The 17918-nt window shown below is 45.3% G+C and overlaps 1 protein-coding gene across 1 annotated transcript in view; it reads right to left on the bottom strand.

Annotated features, from left to right (window-relative positions):
- Nucleotides 1-17918, bottom strand: part of LOC139057608 (uncharacterized) — a 32082-nt gene that overhangs the window by 13061 nt on the left and 1103 nt on the right. The window contains exons 2-3 of the mRNA XM_070536137.1: nt 16884-17095; nt 13046-13240 (exon numbers count right to left, since the gene is read on the bottom strand). Of these exons, the coding sequence (XP_070392238.1) occupies nt 13046-13240; nt 16884-17095 (407 nt within the window). The remainder of the gene's footprint in view (nt 1-13045; nt 13241-16883; nt 17096-17918) is intronic.

A 17918-nucleotide genomic window follows, 5' to 3' on the forward strand; every position in this document is an offset into this window, starting at 1 on the left:
ATCTGAGGGCGGGGATGCTGTTGTGCCATTACCACAAGCCCGGATTCCGAATCTGCAAGATGCAGAATCTATCCTGCGAGCGCCATAATTCTCCCTTCACAAGTCAAGATGCTGCGCCTTCGTGCGGGAGAAGCCTCGGCGGAGCAGCGTGTTTTGACGTGTCCGCGTGTGCCCGACGGCCCGGCGCCGCACCTCCCTTGCCTGGAGGTCACCGCGCGCGCGAACTTTGAACCGAGTGGCCAGCGCGGTCGCTGGTTGGACCCCTCGGACGACCGTCGTGTGCTGACTTTGTATTGGGCCGGTTGAGTGACAATGGGCCTCGGGGATTATAAAAGCAGAGACACGCCGCTCGAAAACAGGATCCGCCGACCCCACCTGGAGAGAGGGTCGCTCCCGACTGGGGTGAGATGTGTCACGCGTTTTCGCCGGACGCCGTCGTGCGAGAACAGTCGCGTTTGTGTGAGCTCTCGGCCCCAGTGCCGATCCGTTTATGTCCTGTATGATAACCTGTATATAATGTATAAAGTCCCTTTTGTTATTCTCATCGACGCCAGGCTCGGAGTCTTCGCTACCAACGCTCTGTCACGAAACGGGTGAAGAGCGCTACGGGACCACAAAGCCGTAATCGTGGTGCAGCGGTTGAAGTTCGTAATACTGGTGGCACCGGTGGGAGTCCGTAACAGCAGCCATCCGGATAGCAGGGTAGCTACCAACCGCGCCCCAAAACTCCTCCCTGAGAACGGCCTCTCGCGACGGGACCGTTCCACACTCCGTCTGCGCACGGGTTCCGTGTGGACGGCAGCTAGGCTCCATGCCAAGGGACGCATCATCTCGCCAGCCTGCAGAAGGTGCGGTGACGCCGAGACCCTCGAGCACCTACTCTGCACCTGTCCTGCATTAGCCCAGGAGCGCGCTCCAGTCACTGCCACCAACCGATGGTATGGACTCCCGGCTACCTCAGAGACACACCTGCTCTTCCCGGCCCGCTACCACCTAGCAGCACTGGCAGCCCTCCCAGCACTGGCTTGAATATGTGTACTCAAACGGGCTCCTAGATCGCCAATAGACTTCGGCTTTGCACGGCCTCTGCCCGAGCGCTGGCCCCTGGATGATGCTGACGCCTGCTGCCTGAAACATACTCTCCCTTTCCCCCCTCTATCCTCTCTTCTTTCCCCGCCCCCATCTCCATTACGCTGCGCCGTGCTCCCATATGGGCTGCAGAACTGAGTGTATTTTCCCTCTCCCAAATCACGAAGAAGCAGCAGTTGCCGGGAGACGTGAGAAAGTCAAGGAATATCAATTGTTGTAGCCTTCCACTACTAAAGGAAATGCTTAAGCGTGCTCTAATTATTTTCATGTTAAAACACAAAGCAATAACGCCAGAACAATCACGTGAGGCCGCATTATAGATGTGCAGCCGGCGTGGTTTGCTTTATTGAATTTTTACCTGTTCACCTCGTGCGCGTCTGACGGCGACGCTGCGAATGACGATGCGAATGACGCTACAGTGACATCATTGTGAGGATTTGCATTTCTCGTCTGCTACATTTCCGCTATAACAGCTGGATTTTAATTTGTTTCCTGGCGCCGTGGATGTATGCTCGCGTGGCACGGCGTTCTCCGATAACTACTTGTAGTTTTCCTAGGTTGTTTTAAAAATACCAGCATTATTACGAGCAACAAGGTTATCTTCCCTATAACAAAGCACTGTGGTTGCTTAGCGGCTATGACGTTTCGCTGCAGAGCTGTCGGTTGTGGGGTATATGTAAATGAAGAGCAAAGTGCAGATATGCTCGTGTACTTAGATTTGACTGCACAGAACAGAATCCGAGATGGTCAAAGCTAGTGGGCAGTCATCTGTTATGGCGAATCTCCTAATGATTGTTCCTGGTACGTGAAATCCCAGAAAAGCTCTCTTTTTGAATATAATTACAGACGTCTCTGTAAGGGCATGAAGTCACGACTCAGTCACCAAGCGTCACACATAGCAAGTAAACGGCAGTCTACGCAGCTTTGAAACAATAACGATCGCAGGGCTCGCTGGCTAAATTGTACATCAACCATGGAGTAAGTTGGCGCAAATTTTACATTCCGTTCATAATTATATTCAGTTTGTCTTTCACGTATGAAACTCTTGCTCATATAAATAACCTAATTTCACTGACAGTTGGTTTATCACGAATATTAGTTGCATCACGCTCTATTATGTTTCATAGTCGCCAAGCATGCGTTACACTATATGTTTTGTAAATAAAGTTCTTGGCGATAGTGTAATACAAAAAATTGACATTTGAAATGCGAGAACAGTGACAAAATTTCTGTTGAACGGATTTTTAGGCTACTGGAGAGCGCTCAGAAAATATCACTTGATATAAGTGCAAGAATAAAGATATGTTAATAAGAAGCAGGAAAACCTATCACCGATTTATTGCGCCGATGTGTGTTTGGTCAATTTTTAGTCCTGAAACCAACCCGCTAAGAACAATGAACGGACAGCATGCTTTTCTCGCCCATCACAATTTCCGGATGAGAAGTGTAGAAACTTCCCCTTTGAAGTAAAAGTTGCATGATATCTTAGGCAAATCAGATCTAATCCTCAGCCACACATGTTTTTATAATTGCTTCGTGCTTTCTGGGCAGGTTCAGCTTGCATCGTGTTGGACCATTTAGAGTTCCAGATACATCACTTATTTACCTGATGTCATTTTCAACTGATGCCACATTGTAGCAATATACCGCATTCTACTGCAAAGGCGGTAAAGTAGCACATGCAATAATGCGGCGCAGAAACCACCTAATTTTTGGGAACAGGATCAGGTGTCTTTCATGAAGTGCTTAACGCTGTCGCCAGCAACAAAATTGAACTACCTGTGCACAAGGGATCAGGTACTTGAGCAGGCAGCGCGCGCTGGCGAGAGACAAACAGTATAGCAGCATAGACGTCGAGGAAGACGAGTAGAACGGTGGCTGGGTAGGAAGGACAACAACAACAACTACAACGGCAGTCCACTGCGTAGGGAGCGAAGCGGGCACCCGGCCTACATCACGAGCGGCCGGCGCGAGGCAGCCAAGAGAGTGATCCCTCTAAGTATGAGCGTCAGCTAAGACCTTCCGGTCAGTGAAAATGTACTTGTGTTTGTTGTGGCTCATCGTCATCACTGATTTTGCACCCCACAATATTGGTGACCATGGACGGTGGACATGGAGTTAAGACAACCGCAATGCTTCCAATGATCGATCATCGCCATGGTTGACAGCAATCGAAGAACCCCTGCACCGCAGCGCGACTTGGCTACTATTTCGCAAAGGCTACCCCAAAAGTGTCCAGTGGACCCCGAACTCTTGATCACTCAAATAAACAGCCAGTTCACCATTGCGCGAGTAACTTCGCAGGCTCAAAAATTCAACCATCTCCTATCCTCGATGCTGCCCTAGATTGCCACCCAGCTTCGCGATCTCATCCTTCAACCTCCTGGCGGCAGGCCCTTCTGACATCACGAGCCAATTCGTCAAACGTAGGACGATGTCGGAACAGCGACGCCTACATCAGTTTCTCCAAACTGAAGAGCTCGGGGATCGCAAATCTTCGCAGCTCCTGAGTCATTTTCAACAGCCCCTTGAAGACAAGGAAACCACCTTCGGTTAAAATTTGCTTCGAGAATTTTTCCTACAACCTTTGCCCTCCGCCGTCCGCATGGTTCTGGCGACCCGTAGCAGTTTGCCCATGTCCCAATTAGCCAAACTTGCCGGCTGCGTCCTGAACATATCAATTGATTGATGATTGATGTTTATTGATGCAAGGGCATCAAAGGCCAATGAGCGCCAGGACATGTGTTATATTTAGTAAAATTGAGAGTTTAGGACTATGACCTAAATAAAGGCTGTATAGAGGCCTACACGTAAGATATATCTATAAATACTAGTAGATGATTTCTAAAATAAATACTAAGATAAATATACGGCCTTAAAGGCATTTGCTACAGGCTCACATGTTAAATTATTCTGGATCGTCTGAGTCCCTTGATGTACAATTCTTGCTTGCGCAAAGAGTGCGAGAGATCAGACATACTTTTGAGCATCAGATTGTACCTAAACCTGTGAGGTACAACCTGAAGCTTAGGATGGTATGAGATGATGTCGAGAAAGTTAGCTTGTGCAAGATAATTAAGAAATATTTTAAAGTTAAAAAGTGCATCCTCTGATAAGAACATCGAGGGATGGTAGGGGGGATGTATATGGTGCGAGTAGAGTTCCCTAATATGAGCTAAGTGGTCTCGGTGAAGTTCAGGAAACTGAATGAGGACATGTAGGATGGTTAGCTTCTCATCGCAGCATGCGCTCGTCGGTGGGCCAGTTGCTGTCAAGATATATTTGTGTGTGCCATCAGTGTGCCCTATTCTCAGTCGTGCCAGGGTGACTTCGGTGTGTCTATCAAGCTTCAGTGGAAAAGATTTGGTTAACTGCGGTTTAAGCCGGTGTAGCTCATTCTTAACTTCCTTGTCCCACTCAGTTTGCCAATGATTACGGAGCGCCTTTCATACCACAGGTTACATATCTACACCAGGTACCCAGCTTACATCAATTGTATCCCGATGATCCACTTGTGCAGCATTTTTGTCTGCACTTTCAATGCCTGCGATCACAGAGTGGCCTGGCACCCAGCATACAACAAGAGCAAGGTTTTGTTTATACGATACCTGAATGTGCTTATGGAACTGGTTAATTACAGGGTTTCGGCTTGCTTTGCTACAGGACAGAGCTACTACAGCGCTTAAGGAATCTGTGTATATTATGGAGTTTCGTATCTTGTGCTGGGTACTATGCACTCAACAGTGATCAGGATACCGTACGCTTCGGCTGTAAAAATGCTGCTATGGTTATGCAAGGTTTTAGAGTTGGAGAAGTTTCGGCCATAGACTGCACATGATACCGAAGTTGCAGACTTCGAAGCATAAGTGAAAAATGCCATCGATCACTATTTGTCTTCAAGGGCCAAAAAATGTTGATGGATTAGGGCACTTGGACAACTCTTATTGTTAAGTTCTTTAGAGGACAGGTAACAGGTAACTGTACATTGCTCATAAGGTGGGATGGATTCAGCGTAGTCGCTTTCCTGCAGATCCGTGAAAACTACTCCGAGTTTTTCCGCAACAGATTTTACTGCTAACGGGAATGGTGGAGCGTGTGGAAGCCTGTTTAAATACAACTGATTTGTGGACTGATCACTTAAGAGTGCTTTGCATGAATGTTGTTTAGTGACAAGGTTCTTATTGCGTAGGTGACTCCTAGATATGTACGCTGATTATCCAGCGGCCACTGATCCGATTCTGCATATAAACTTTGGACGGGACTCTTACGAAAGGCACCGAGTGCTAGGCGGATACCTAAGTGATAGACAGGATCGAGTGGCTTAAGTGTTGTCTTTGAAGCTGACTGATAAACAATACATCCATAGTCTATGCATGGCAACACAAGGCTTTTAAAAAGAGATAGGAGACAATACTTATCGGTTCCCCACGACTGGTGAGATAAAATTTTTAAAAGGTTCATAGTTTTAAGACATATCAGCTTCAACTGTTTTATATGCTGCATGAAAGATAGCTTACTATCGAAGATTACACACAGAAAGGTTTTTTCTTTTCTAATTACCAGGCTTCTCCCATTCATCGTATTGCATGGGTCAGAACATACCCCTCTTCGCCTGGAAAGCAGCACACAGGTAGTCTTCTCTGCGCTGAATCTAAACCCGTTTTCGTCTGCCCATTTCGCGAGCCGATTAACCCTTAACTGTATCTGGCGTTCACATATGGACAGATTGCAAGATTTAAAACTGACTTTGATGTCGTCCGCAGAGACAGAATGAGACACCAGGAAGGTATAGCAAAGCGGAGAGAGTTCATTTTAATTAGGAATAGTGTGCAACTTAGCACTCCTCCCTGTGGTACGCCGTTTTTTGAACAAATGTGCGTGATAGAACATTGCCAATTCTAACGCGGAACTTCCTTTCAGATTGGTAATTTCGCAAGAAGTTCAGCATATAACCACAAATTCCAAAAGACGACCGGTGTTGCAGAATACCGTATCGCCAGGCAATATCATATGCCTTCTCAAGATCAAAGAATACAGATAGACAGTATTGGCTGTGTACAAATGCATCACTTATATATGACTCAAGGAGAACAAGATTATCTCTTGCAGACCTTCCTCTTCGGAAGCCAGATTTGTGAGGGTCCCAAGATACTATTATATTCTGAAAAGAACACAAGACGACGGTTAACCATTTTTTCAAATACTTTAAGTAAAGAGCTCGTGAGTGCAATTGGTCTGTCATTGTTAACTGAGGAAGGGTATTTGCCGTGTTTCAGTATTGGCAGGACTAGTGCCAAGATGAATGTATATGACGAGTTGCAAAAATCTTATTGTATACACCTAAAATTCAGTTTAGGGTCTCACCAGGCAGATTGTTGTTTATTTCGTAAGTAATTGGGTAAGAGCCTAGAGATGAGCTGCCACAAGTGCCTAGGGAAAGCTTCAGTTCATGGCATGTTAGTGGTTTGTTGTATCCTTCGGATGACAACTTGTTTGGACGCAGAGGAATACTTTCAGCTGTTCTTTTATGGTGTAAGAACTTTTCGGCATAATTTTCGGAGCTTAATACCCTCCGAAAGTGCTCACAAAGAGTATTTGTTTGATCTTGTATTGTCTCGCCAGAGCCAGGTTTGAGAGGAAAAGAATTTGGACGTTGTCCTTTTCGTTTGCGTACCCTATCACATACTTTGCTAACATCCATGTATGGGTTTACGGAGGATACGTAGTGGGTCCAGCTTTCTCTTTCGGATATTCGGCGGATACGGCGGCCATTCGCTTCGCCCTACTTAAGTTCTATTATATGTTCTGTTGCTGGGTGGCGTGAAAATCTGCTCCATGCTCTGTTCTGGCGTTTCTTTGCGGTTTCACAGTCTTCGTTCCACCATGGTTTTGGATTGACTTTTTTTTCCGGAGGACTGAGGCATGCACTTTTTAGCAGAAGAGAAGATATGTGCAGTGATGTAGGGGGTCAGTTCCTCTACGCCTAGGTGGTCTGCTTCTTCCAGATACAGTTTAGTTATGTTACTAAATTTCGACCAGTCCGCACTATTAGGTCTCCATTTTCGGGGGCAAGCTGGTCCATCGTGCCACTTTGTTGTTTCAAGGAGTGTTGGGAAATGCTCGCTCCCGTATGGATTACTGATAACTCTCCATTCCAGGTATGAAAGAAGTGAGGCGGACCCTATGGTTAAGTCTATAAACGAATACGTGTTGTGTGTAGGACTGTAAAATGTTGGCTCTGTCTTGTTAAATAGAAAGGCTCCAGATGAAAGAAGGAACTTTTCAATTGCCCGTCCTCTCGCATCACATCTTGAGTCACCGCAGAATATGCTGGGAGCATTGAAGTCTCCGATTACTATATAGCGTTCGGGAAGCTGGTCAATCAGCTTTTCAAATTCTGCTTTGTCAAACCGTTTATCAGTCAATATATCTATGGACCAAATAGTTATAAATTGGTTGAACAATATAGCCCGAACAGCCACTGCTTCAAATGAAGTCTGGAGTGATACATGCTGGCATGCTACGGACTTTGGGCAATGATTGCCACACCACTTGGAGAATTACCATTATTTCTGTCTTTACGGAAGATTATGTACTGTCTTTAGAAGTTCTTGTGTGTAGACTTTAAATGTGTTTCTTGAACACAAAACAGTCGTGGCTGATATTCCTCTAGTAGATCTTTGACATCCTCTAGATTTTTAAGTAGGCCCCTGCCATACCACTGAATTTGTTGTGTAGCCATATCGAGGAAGATTTTTGTTGTCTGTGTTGAAGAGGCCACGTTAAAGATAGACATATATGTATACAAGGACGGTAATCGTTTAGGTTACCGGCCACTTTTTTTTAGCAGTTACAAGTATTATATCTCTTCTAGTCGCCGGGGATTTTTGATCGCCCTGCATAACCTTCTCAGGCGCTGGAAGATCGTGAGCTAGGCGCTGAAACTTGCGTCCCAGGCCGTGGAGTTTGGACTAGCTTTGGGACCTGCGGAACAGGATTCGGCGGGTCCACCTTCAATGTTTGTGGAGCAGCACTTTTTTGCAGCCACCAGGGGGGCAGGCGGAGTGATTACAGGACCACTATCAGTGACCGCGGTAGACTGCCGAGGGATTTGTGATGCTGTCCCCGTCGCGCCACCTCGGAAAAGCTTTTGTGATTGAAGTATGATACACATTTCCTACCTTCATGAAATGCTATATTTTCTTTGATCTTTACTGAAATTATTTCTTTTGTCTTTCTCCCATATAGGCCACGTTCTAGAGTAGTCTGGATGGCTTCCATCACAGTTCACGCAATGTGGAGATGAGTCGCAAGTGCCTGATGGATGATCGTTCAAGCTGCATTTCGCGCAAGTCTGCGTTCCTCGGCATGTCTGGTATCCGTGCCCATACCTCTGGCACGTAAAGCATCTTCGAGGATGTGGGATGTACGGCCTAACACGTACTTTGATATAGCCTGCATCCAATGTACTAGGCAGCACACTGGTACTAAAGGTTAATACAGTGTGCTTTGTTCGAAGTTGTTCGTTATTTCTGCTGATTAGGATTCTTTCTACCTTGATGACATTTGGTCTTGAAAGCCTTCAAGCAGCTTTTCGTTTCTGAGCTCCAAGTTGTCGTCTTCAGAAATTACTCCACGGCTCGTATTCATGGTTCGATGTGCCGGCACAGTGAATGTAACATCGCCAATCCATTTTAAGTCATTCATATTATCATATTGGATTTTATCTTTCTATTCAAGGAGTACGTCTCCATTGGACATCTTTGTGGCTTTGTAGCCAGCTGCTATCGTGTTTGCGAGGCATTTCGCCTCAAAGAAGGGGGAGAATTTGCGCACGCTTGTGTTGCCTTCACTATGTTTGACATGGTACTTAGGGAAGTGTCTCTCATTGTTCTTCAAAAAGAATTGGAAGCTTGCATCGGTGCGCACTTTTTTCAGAGGGCCATCAAGGGATAGTAGTTTACGTGAAGCCAGATAGGGGTCTTGAATTCGGTAGCAGCGGCAATCGCCCAACCACCGAGACCAACATGGGACGGTGCAGATCCTGCGAGCAAGACAAGCCCTCGCCAGTTGTACGGTGCTACTATAAACCAATCTGGAGTACCCAAGGTTGGCCACCCACACAAGGGTAACCCTCACTGCTAGGAAAGTCGGAAGTAAATAGAAGAGAAGAGAAGGCAGGAAATATTGAAAGGAAGAGAGAAATACGGAGGAGAGGGGGACAGGAAAAGGCAACTACCGATTTGCCCCGGGTGGGTCAGTCCGGGGGTGCCATCTACCTGAAGCCCGAGGCCAAAGAGGTGCGTTGCCTCCACTGAGGAGCCGTAGAGGTCCAAACACTCGCCATCATATCAACCCCCAGGATCCCCTTTTCCCCGGACACTGCAAAGCCGCGCACGGTTAGACGCGGGTGGTTCCAACCCCCATGTGCTCGGGTACGTGGTGTCGCAGCACACCAAACGCCTGCTGACGCAGACGCCCCTGCGGTACATGGACATATCAAGTCCCGCGGTTTCAGTCGTGTAATGTTGAGATGCATCCATTGTGCCACCCTTGCCCTCCCTGCAAAGTCTGCGGAATGAATTCCGCGAGGAGATTTACAAACTATCAGACGAGACTACCCCTCTATCTCGTCGATATCAGCGCTCTTTCTCGCGCAGCCACTCCCGTCCTCGTCACAGCAAGGCGAATTCTGGTACCACCGGAGAGAAACCAGTGTCATGCAAGCACGTGTGGCTTCTGATTGCTAGTAGACGACACCAACAGCAATCCACACTGAGCATAGTAACTACAGCCAGTGCGCTGGATTTACCGAGGGATAATGTTTCAACAGACTTATATACTGTTGTACATACCTGCCCACTCACGCTTAAAAAACTCGAATGAAACAGGTCGGCCGACACCGCCAAGTTGCCTTCCCGTAATGAGGGAGCGCGCGGCAGGACGGAGGAGTCCATCGCTGAGGTAAAAAGCAAGAGGGCGCCACTCAAACATCTCACGGCTAATACATGCGAAATTGGGCGATGCGTTAGTGACCGAGCACGGCAGCACTATCTCTTAATTAAAAATAAAAGCAATGCAATGTTCTGTTCGAACATTGTATGGCTTGTAAGTGCGAGCCTTCGTTTCGCCACATTAAGATTCTGGGCAGTAGCAAGCAGTCTTTCGCACACGAACTTTTCGAAGCCGCCCATATCATGAAAAGAAGTACGAATTGCATTAGATGTTCTTGTTTGTCTATTTCGTAGCGAGGTCTGATTTAATTCACCTTTCTTTTTCGTAAGAAACTCCTGTGCATGCGCATTTTAGCATACGTTTCTTCTGGCTTTCAAGAGACCTATAAATCAGATATGAGTGTAGCGCCCGTTGTGTCCGGTCTAGTGTTGTGGTCATTTTTATTTGCGCTACTATGGCTTAAGCAAGCCTTGTCGCACTTGGACTTCGTACTTAACTTGAAGGCGAACATTCGTCTGGAGTGGTCATGTAATTGGCTTCGGAATAATAAGCAGGCTGGTCACAATGACATGTGATGATCCATATTGTTATTGGTTCGCCGTCTACGCTGCATTGGCGATTTCACCAATGAAGTTCTGCAGTTCGATATGTCGGCACGTCACAGGCACGATGGGGCCGCTTTTAGCTATGCCAGAGCTGCGATGACCAAAGAACGAAATTACAGGACAAATCTCACCATATGAAACAGATTTTTGCAAACAGCGTCATCATTGGGCAAGATTGTTTGGGAGTTTTTCGGATGGTATTGAATTTCTCCGAAGGTTTGTAATGCGCGAAATTGGGCTAGTAGCTCCTGCCATTTCGTAAATACACTGTGGCGCTCAACGTGAGCACGCGTCAAAGGACCATCGAGAAGCCATAAAGTTGGGACTACACGAGCAAGAGGTGCTCCGTAGATGGAACAAATACAGAGAAGAAGGTGGCGAGTTAGCTTGTGCAAGATAAAATTAAATGCACAAGTGAATGTTGGGTGCATAACATTCACAAAACAGACAAAGGCGCACAAAAATGAGCACCAACTAAATATTCGTATATGGCTGCAAGGAACGAAGGCAATAACATTTTCGAAGATGACTATGTGCTGCGGTACACCAGGGACGGTATTACGTATGACTACGGCACGAAAAAAACAAAGCATAGTCCGGACTTAAACAGATCCAGCAACAACAGAGAAGCCTGAGGGACCAAAAGTTAGTATAGAAATCTATTGCTAGAAGACAGTAGAAGAAAATGACCCCAATAACACTGCAGCAGCATCCCACAAAATTCCGATGCAGGTAATCAAAAACATTGGTGCAAAGAACAAGCGACTGCTACCACAGAGGAATTGAGTAGATGGATGGAAGTTGACGTTGGATGGCGTAAAAGCAAGATTGAGCTCATCTACAAAAGCGAACGTGACAAAGATAAGATGAGCACGCATAGGCCAGTTACCTGATGTCGGTGATATACAGAGTGGTAATGCAAGCCATAAAATTACAACTGTCTAAGTAGGTTGAAATAAAATTACGTACTCGGGCAACTAGAGAATGGGTTCAGACCAGGCAGACGTTTAGAGAATTCGGCCGTAATTACTGAGTGCGAGCTCAATTGCTCAGAATATAGCTTTATGGATAGCATTTCCAAATGTCAAAGGAGCCTACAACAACAACATAGGCGAGGAATTGTTGTGGTATATTCTCAAGCACGAAATTATAAATAACAATTTCTTGAAGCGGCTGAGGTACATATATAGAGACAACATAGTGTAAGTCGTGCCGGAATGTCCAAAATGTAATGGAGTGGTAGAAATTCACCTAGGACTGAAGCAGTGGTGTCCTTTGTTTCCAGTGTTGTTCACGCTTTATGCAAAAGGCATAGAAAGACCACTGCAAAAAAAGTCGATTAGGGTTCGATTGACCCTACATGCGTAATATACAAATGGTGCAGCAGAACGTCCGCGGACTGGTGTATGCGAACAACATAGTGCTACTAGGCGGCAATGCAGGAGGTATACATACACTTGCGAATATCTGTGATAAGACAGCGACCAATATAGGCATTGAGTTTAGCACAGGGAAATCGGTAATTATGACCTTTTATGAAAATTCGGGTAATTTCGTGGTGTCAATTCAAAAAGTCATTCCGATAGACAAAAAGTATAAATATCTCGGCGTATACAAAACGAAGGAAATAATTTCTGAAGCACCACCCACGATATTCTGAAAATAAAGGGGAAGCGCAATGCAACTATGAAACTTGGAGCACTTTGGGGCCACAATAAATGTGAGGTGGTGCGTGGAATCTGGAAAGGAGTCAAGGCAGCAGCAATAACGTTCATAAATATTAAGTACTTAATATCGGATATCATGGCGTGGTTAGAAGTTGACCAAAGGTTGGTAGGCCGGTTGGCTTCGGAAGCCCACGGTAAAACCACAAATAAGGCAGTGCAGGGTGACATAGGTCGGGCCTCATTTGAAATCAAAGAAGCGCACAGAAAATGAGTTTTGAAGAAAGACTCAGGAACATGCATAAACATAAATGGGCAGCTAAAGTGCACAAGCTTCTTAACCTGACAAACGTGGGCACGCAATGGAGTACGAAGTCAAGAAATTTGACAGCCAAGTACAGGGTAATTTAAAGGGTAAATAAACAAGCAAGAGTTATCAGAAATAAAGTGAAAGTAACACAGACAACAAATCGGATGCAAAGAATAGAAATAAAGAAAATATGGAGATTTGCAATAACAAGAAGGAAATTAGACTGGAAAATTTGTGCGATAAGCGAAAAGGAAGTACCTTGCTATTTCATGCTCGAGCTGGTTGCCGAAGAACAAAAACAATCCGGAGCAACTATTCGCAATAAGACGAGGCATGTGTGTGCTGCAATCCGGAGACGGCTCAGCACATCCTAATGATATTAAATGTGATTCACCTAGTGAGAGCCTTAGACCACCGCCTACCTCATCGCGAAGCCGAAGGCGGCTTTGCTCCATTCTCGCCTTGGCCTCGCTTTCACTCAGGGATCCCTTGTACTGGACAACCTCGGGAAGCTGCGGGTGCCACGAGACCAGTTCGTAGGCGACCGCAGCGCGTTTAAGCGAGCTTCCCATGATGAACCCAGCTGCGCACTGCACCAATCCGTGGTTACGCCGAGTCTGCAGGGTTTTAGAATGGTTTGTGGGCTCAGGCAATGGTGACAAAAAAACACTGAACATTCAAGGAATGCTTGTGATGCGTGTTCAGAAATGTCGGCGCTCACAAGAACACTGCAGACCTGTTGAGCACCTGCTGTAAGCGTGGCCGTGTCGTCAGGACCGCGTCTGGCCCTGCCGACGTTAGCTGGCAACGGGTACTTAAATATTTACTCTGTACGGCAGTGTTTGAAGGTGCGATAAAAATAAAACAACAAAGGTGACGTCGCGTTTAAGTCAGGTTGGCAGCCGGGAAAAGGTGGCAGTGAATTCGCTATTTTATGTGCCTGACGGATGCGCTCTGCGGCTACGTCTTATGTTGGGAGATTTGGAGAAAAATAAAAATATAATAAACAAATACAAATGCATTGAATGATACCATTATAAAGATGCATAAAATAAAATTACGTAGAAAAACGAGGACTCTTACCTAGAAGGAAGGTAAAAAGCTGAATGGATGTATTCTTTTTAAAGTTCACGCCTCGGCGTTTGAAACATTCTGGCAAGCTAGACAAAGTGTCTTGTTAAATAGACACATACCTAATTTTTTTTATCCGATGAAGGGGTAAACTAGCAGTATGAACAATTTTGGCTGACGTGGCATGTTTTTAAGATCCGATAACATCACTACAATTGGCTCTGAGAAAAAAAAAAGAAAAGGCATATCAAACGCTGGAATTCGTGTGAAGCAAAGCTTCAGTGAACGGATGATTAAAGGATGTACAACTAAGGCGAATGCGCACAATTGTGCTTATTTACACATTGGGTAACATGTATTCTCACGCATTGTTTGTGTATAAGTACGACATTGTTCAATTATCATTTCGGGCAATGTTTATGCACTACACCCTTCACAAGATACGCCTAAATGCTAGAAAAACTCAGGTTGATGGCGACATCAATGCACCGATGCCATGAGGACGAACGCGATGTTTGATGCTTGTGGCAGGAAGAATGGGGAAAACAGAAGGATTGGGGGATAGGAAAGTGCGGCACTTATTTAACTTCGTTTGACGCTTCTGTAACCATGGTGTCTCACTTAACCGAGAATTTAGAAATTAGAACTTGACTGGAACCATGAACAGGGCGAATATGTTTTTGATTGCAAAACTTTCCGAGCTTGAATCTTCCTCCAATTTGATCGTTTTCACAAAAGTCTATTGACATTTCGATTGAAGCAATAAAAATACACTGAAATGCGCTCTCTTTAGTATATTCACTTATCGCAAGGTAAAGGCTTCACTGTGTTTTAAAACAAATGCTATCTTGAACTGTGTGAAGGATGTTTCTACACGTAGGAAATTTTCATGTGCTGAAGCTAGTAATAAAAGTGCCTACTAAACAACACCTCTAGTGCTCTGTAAACATTCCTTAGGTCTTCTGTGATGCAAAGGAGTTGCATGCGTGGTATTAGCACTGCTTGCCCTTTCGATTGACTAGGGGCTACCATAGCAATTATTTAAATACCGCTACGACGCTCTGACCATGACGGTCATCGTTATACTGCATGCGGCCATTGTAAAACTAACTTCATGTTATGGCCAAGCACAAGTTACGTTGGAGTAACCCTTGGCAGGTATAACGAGAAGAAAATGGGTTAACCGAGGGGCCCGTTTTTTATTAGTCATATCATAAGAAGCCAACAAGCACTGACACCAAGGACAACATAGGGGAAATTACTTGAGCTTAATAAATGAAATAAATAAACGATAAATTAATGGAAATTAAAGTGGATGAAAAAACAACTTGAAGATGTGTTCAACCTATAAGCTAATAAACTGGGAAGGTTTAGCAGTGAGAATCAATGGCGAATAACTCAGCAACCTTCGAGATGATATGACTATCTCGGGATGATATTGTCTTGTTCGGCAACATTGGGGACGAATTAGAGCAAATGATTGAGGAGTTTAACAGAGGAAGTGTTAAAGTGGGGTTGAAGACTAATATGCAGAAGACAAAGATAATCATGAATAGTCGGGCAAGGGAACAAGAGTTCAGTTCAGGATCGCCAACCAGCCTGTAGAGTATGTGGAGGAGGACGTTTATTTAGGTCAATTACTCACAGGGGACTCTGATCATAAGGAACAATTCGGATAAATTTCAGGATATGTGCTGTTAAGGTATACGTGGCCTGTGGTGAGGTTGCTACTTTGCCTTATATGCTCTGGGAGTGCTGGTCGCTTGGCCCGAAGTTCACCAAGAAATAGTGGGACGTGCTCCTGCGAAGTCCCGTCTTTGAAGACCACATCCTGGCAGTCCAGCGCGCCCGTGGTCGGGCCGGCAGACTAGGTCTTTCAGTCCCGTCGAGGCACTAGGCGGTTGCGCGTTCTATTGCGTTTTGCTGAACCCAATAAAAGTTTATTCACTAACTCACTGACTCACTCACTGATCACGAGGAGGAAATTTACAGAATAGAAATGCGTTGGAGCGCGCATACGGCTGAGAATGTTAGATTCTGACTCGAAGCTTATCATTATCATCAAATAGAAAGCTGTACAGTCAGTGCATTATACTGGTGCTAACATATGGAGCAGAAACTTGAGACTGACAAAGAAGCTCAAGAACAAGTTATGGAGCGCGCAAAGATCAATGGAACGAAGAATGTTAGGCGTAACATTAAGAGACAGGGAGCGCTGTGAATGAAAGAGCGAACAGGGATAGCCGAGATTGCAATTGATAAGAAGAGCGAAAAATGAACCTATGCAACGCATGCAATGCGTAGTATGGATCGACCATTGGTCGATCCATACTCGCATTGCATGCGAGTATCGATCCATCTAGTATGATCGATCCATCCAGTATGATCGACCTGTTGGTCGACCTTTAATGGTCGACCACCAGATGTGGGAATAATGCTCCACCAGATGTGGGAATATTTTGGAGCTCTACACCTTGCACATCTCCACGACCGTCTGCTTACTGCAGAAAAGGCTGGACCCTGCAAACGTTTGTTAAAGTGAATAGCTTGATTTTGCACTTTCACCCGTTTTCGTGGTCGGCGGCTGCCAATGGTCGGACTTGTGACACAAAGGAGCCGAGGGAAATGGTGCCCATGCAAATGAGTTGCGGGGAGGGCCCATCATCGAGAAGTAAAGTGGAGGACTGTCTCGCGCTAAATTTGTCGAGTGTTCGGGAAGGGAAACGCTCGTGCGTTCGCTCGTTCTTCCATTCGCGCTGTTCTTTTAAATTGCCTTTCCTCCTCGATTGTTCTTGCTGAATTGTATGCGTTTTGATCACTCATTTTAGAAGCACTAATGTGCTTGCTCAAGACATTTACTGGTGGATATGTCCTCATTTCTAACCCATGCCGAATCAGCTGTTTGACATTCAGAATATTTTGTATCTTCCTTCTTATATTTGTTAATCATGATGACTACACTTAGTCAACTGCGCATCCTATCGTGAAATACATTGCATTGTGTAGTATTAGTGGTTTGCTTTGTTAAAGAGTAAATTATTCTTTGTTATAGCAGGTACTGCTCTCTCAATCTCATGCAGTATCTGAATGCGAGGTTTTATGCGTCACGTGAATGAATATAAAATAAACATACAAGCAAGTGCAAGCGTATGTAGCGCGTATATTGGGCATCACACAGAGCTTTCTTACGATGTTCTTTATGGGCATCCAGGCTGCTTGTGTGAGATCACGGTCAAATATTTTCATTGCCGTGACGGAATAGTTACTCTCGAATGACGTTGCCAAGGAATTGACCACTGCCGCATTCTCTCTAGGAGGCGAGATGTCCAGGTTGTGCAAGCGCCGATTGTCGATCAGCCAATTGCTCAAGGTTGCCCAGTCATCATCCTTCACCGAGAACCCTGCGATCACAAAAGGTAATTCACAACTAAGTCTCCGCGCCGAAGCTACGAAAGCTGTGAAGGCTGCCGTACTATGCTATAAAACGTTGTTGCCGGGACTATTGGTATCTAGTGCAGAAGTACAACGCCATCCACAGTGCAAGTGTGCGTGCTTGGGAGTGTTCTTCCATTTTACTCTGAACACTTCTTAGCCCAGGGTCAGGAAATCATGCGAGAACGAAGCGTCGATTGGTGATCTGGTAGCGTGGTAATATACTACATGTCGGTTAGGTTACGAAATTAGTATGGCGATCACAAGCACACCAAAAAAGAAAATTTTATATGGGATTGTGTCTGTTCTGGCAGAGTTTTTCAGTTTCATATGCGGGCAAGACTATATCATAGTTACCGTGACGCGCTGCTGTATCAAAGGTAAGGCAAAGGTACACGTCCATTACATTGAAGCTGAAGTAAACGTTGGTTGGCAACATTCAGAGAAAGATATACTATGGTCGCTGCTGCAGAGCATACTAGTAATCATCATGCCGCAGAAAACAAAATTCTGCTTGTTAGAAGAGTATACAGTGTCGGCTGAACTGAAACAAGGTAGGGAATAAAGTAATTCCAGCTGATGCGCTGATTGTTGTAGCCAAATTCGCTGTGTATTGCAATGGCAACCTCCCAACAAACAACCTTTTTGAAAAATCACATGTTGCTCATGGAGTTGAAATCCAGTTAGCCATCACACTTTGAGCATTTCTCAGTAGTTCCAACCAGTGACTTGTTGATGAATTTGTTTGCGCAGAGATGAACTGCAATTTTTTGCAATGAATAGTGAGTTAAC

Source organism: Dermacentor albipictus, chromosome 3 (genome assembly GCF_038994185.2).
Source record: "Dermacentor albipictus isolate Rhodes 1998 colony chromosome 3, USDA_Dalb.pri_finalv2, whole genome shotgun sequence".
Taxonomy (NCBI): Eukaryota; Metazoa; Arthropoda; class Arachnida; order Ixodida; family Ixodidae; genus Dermacentor; species Dermacentor albipictus.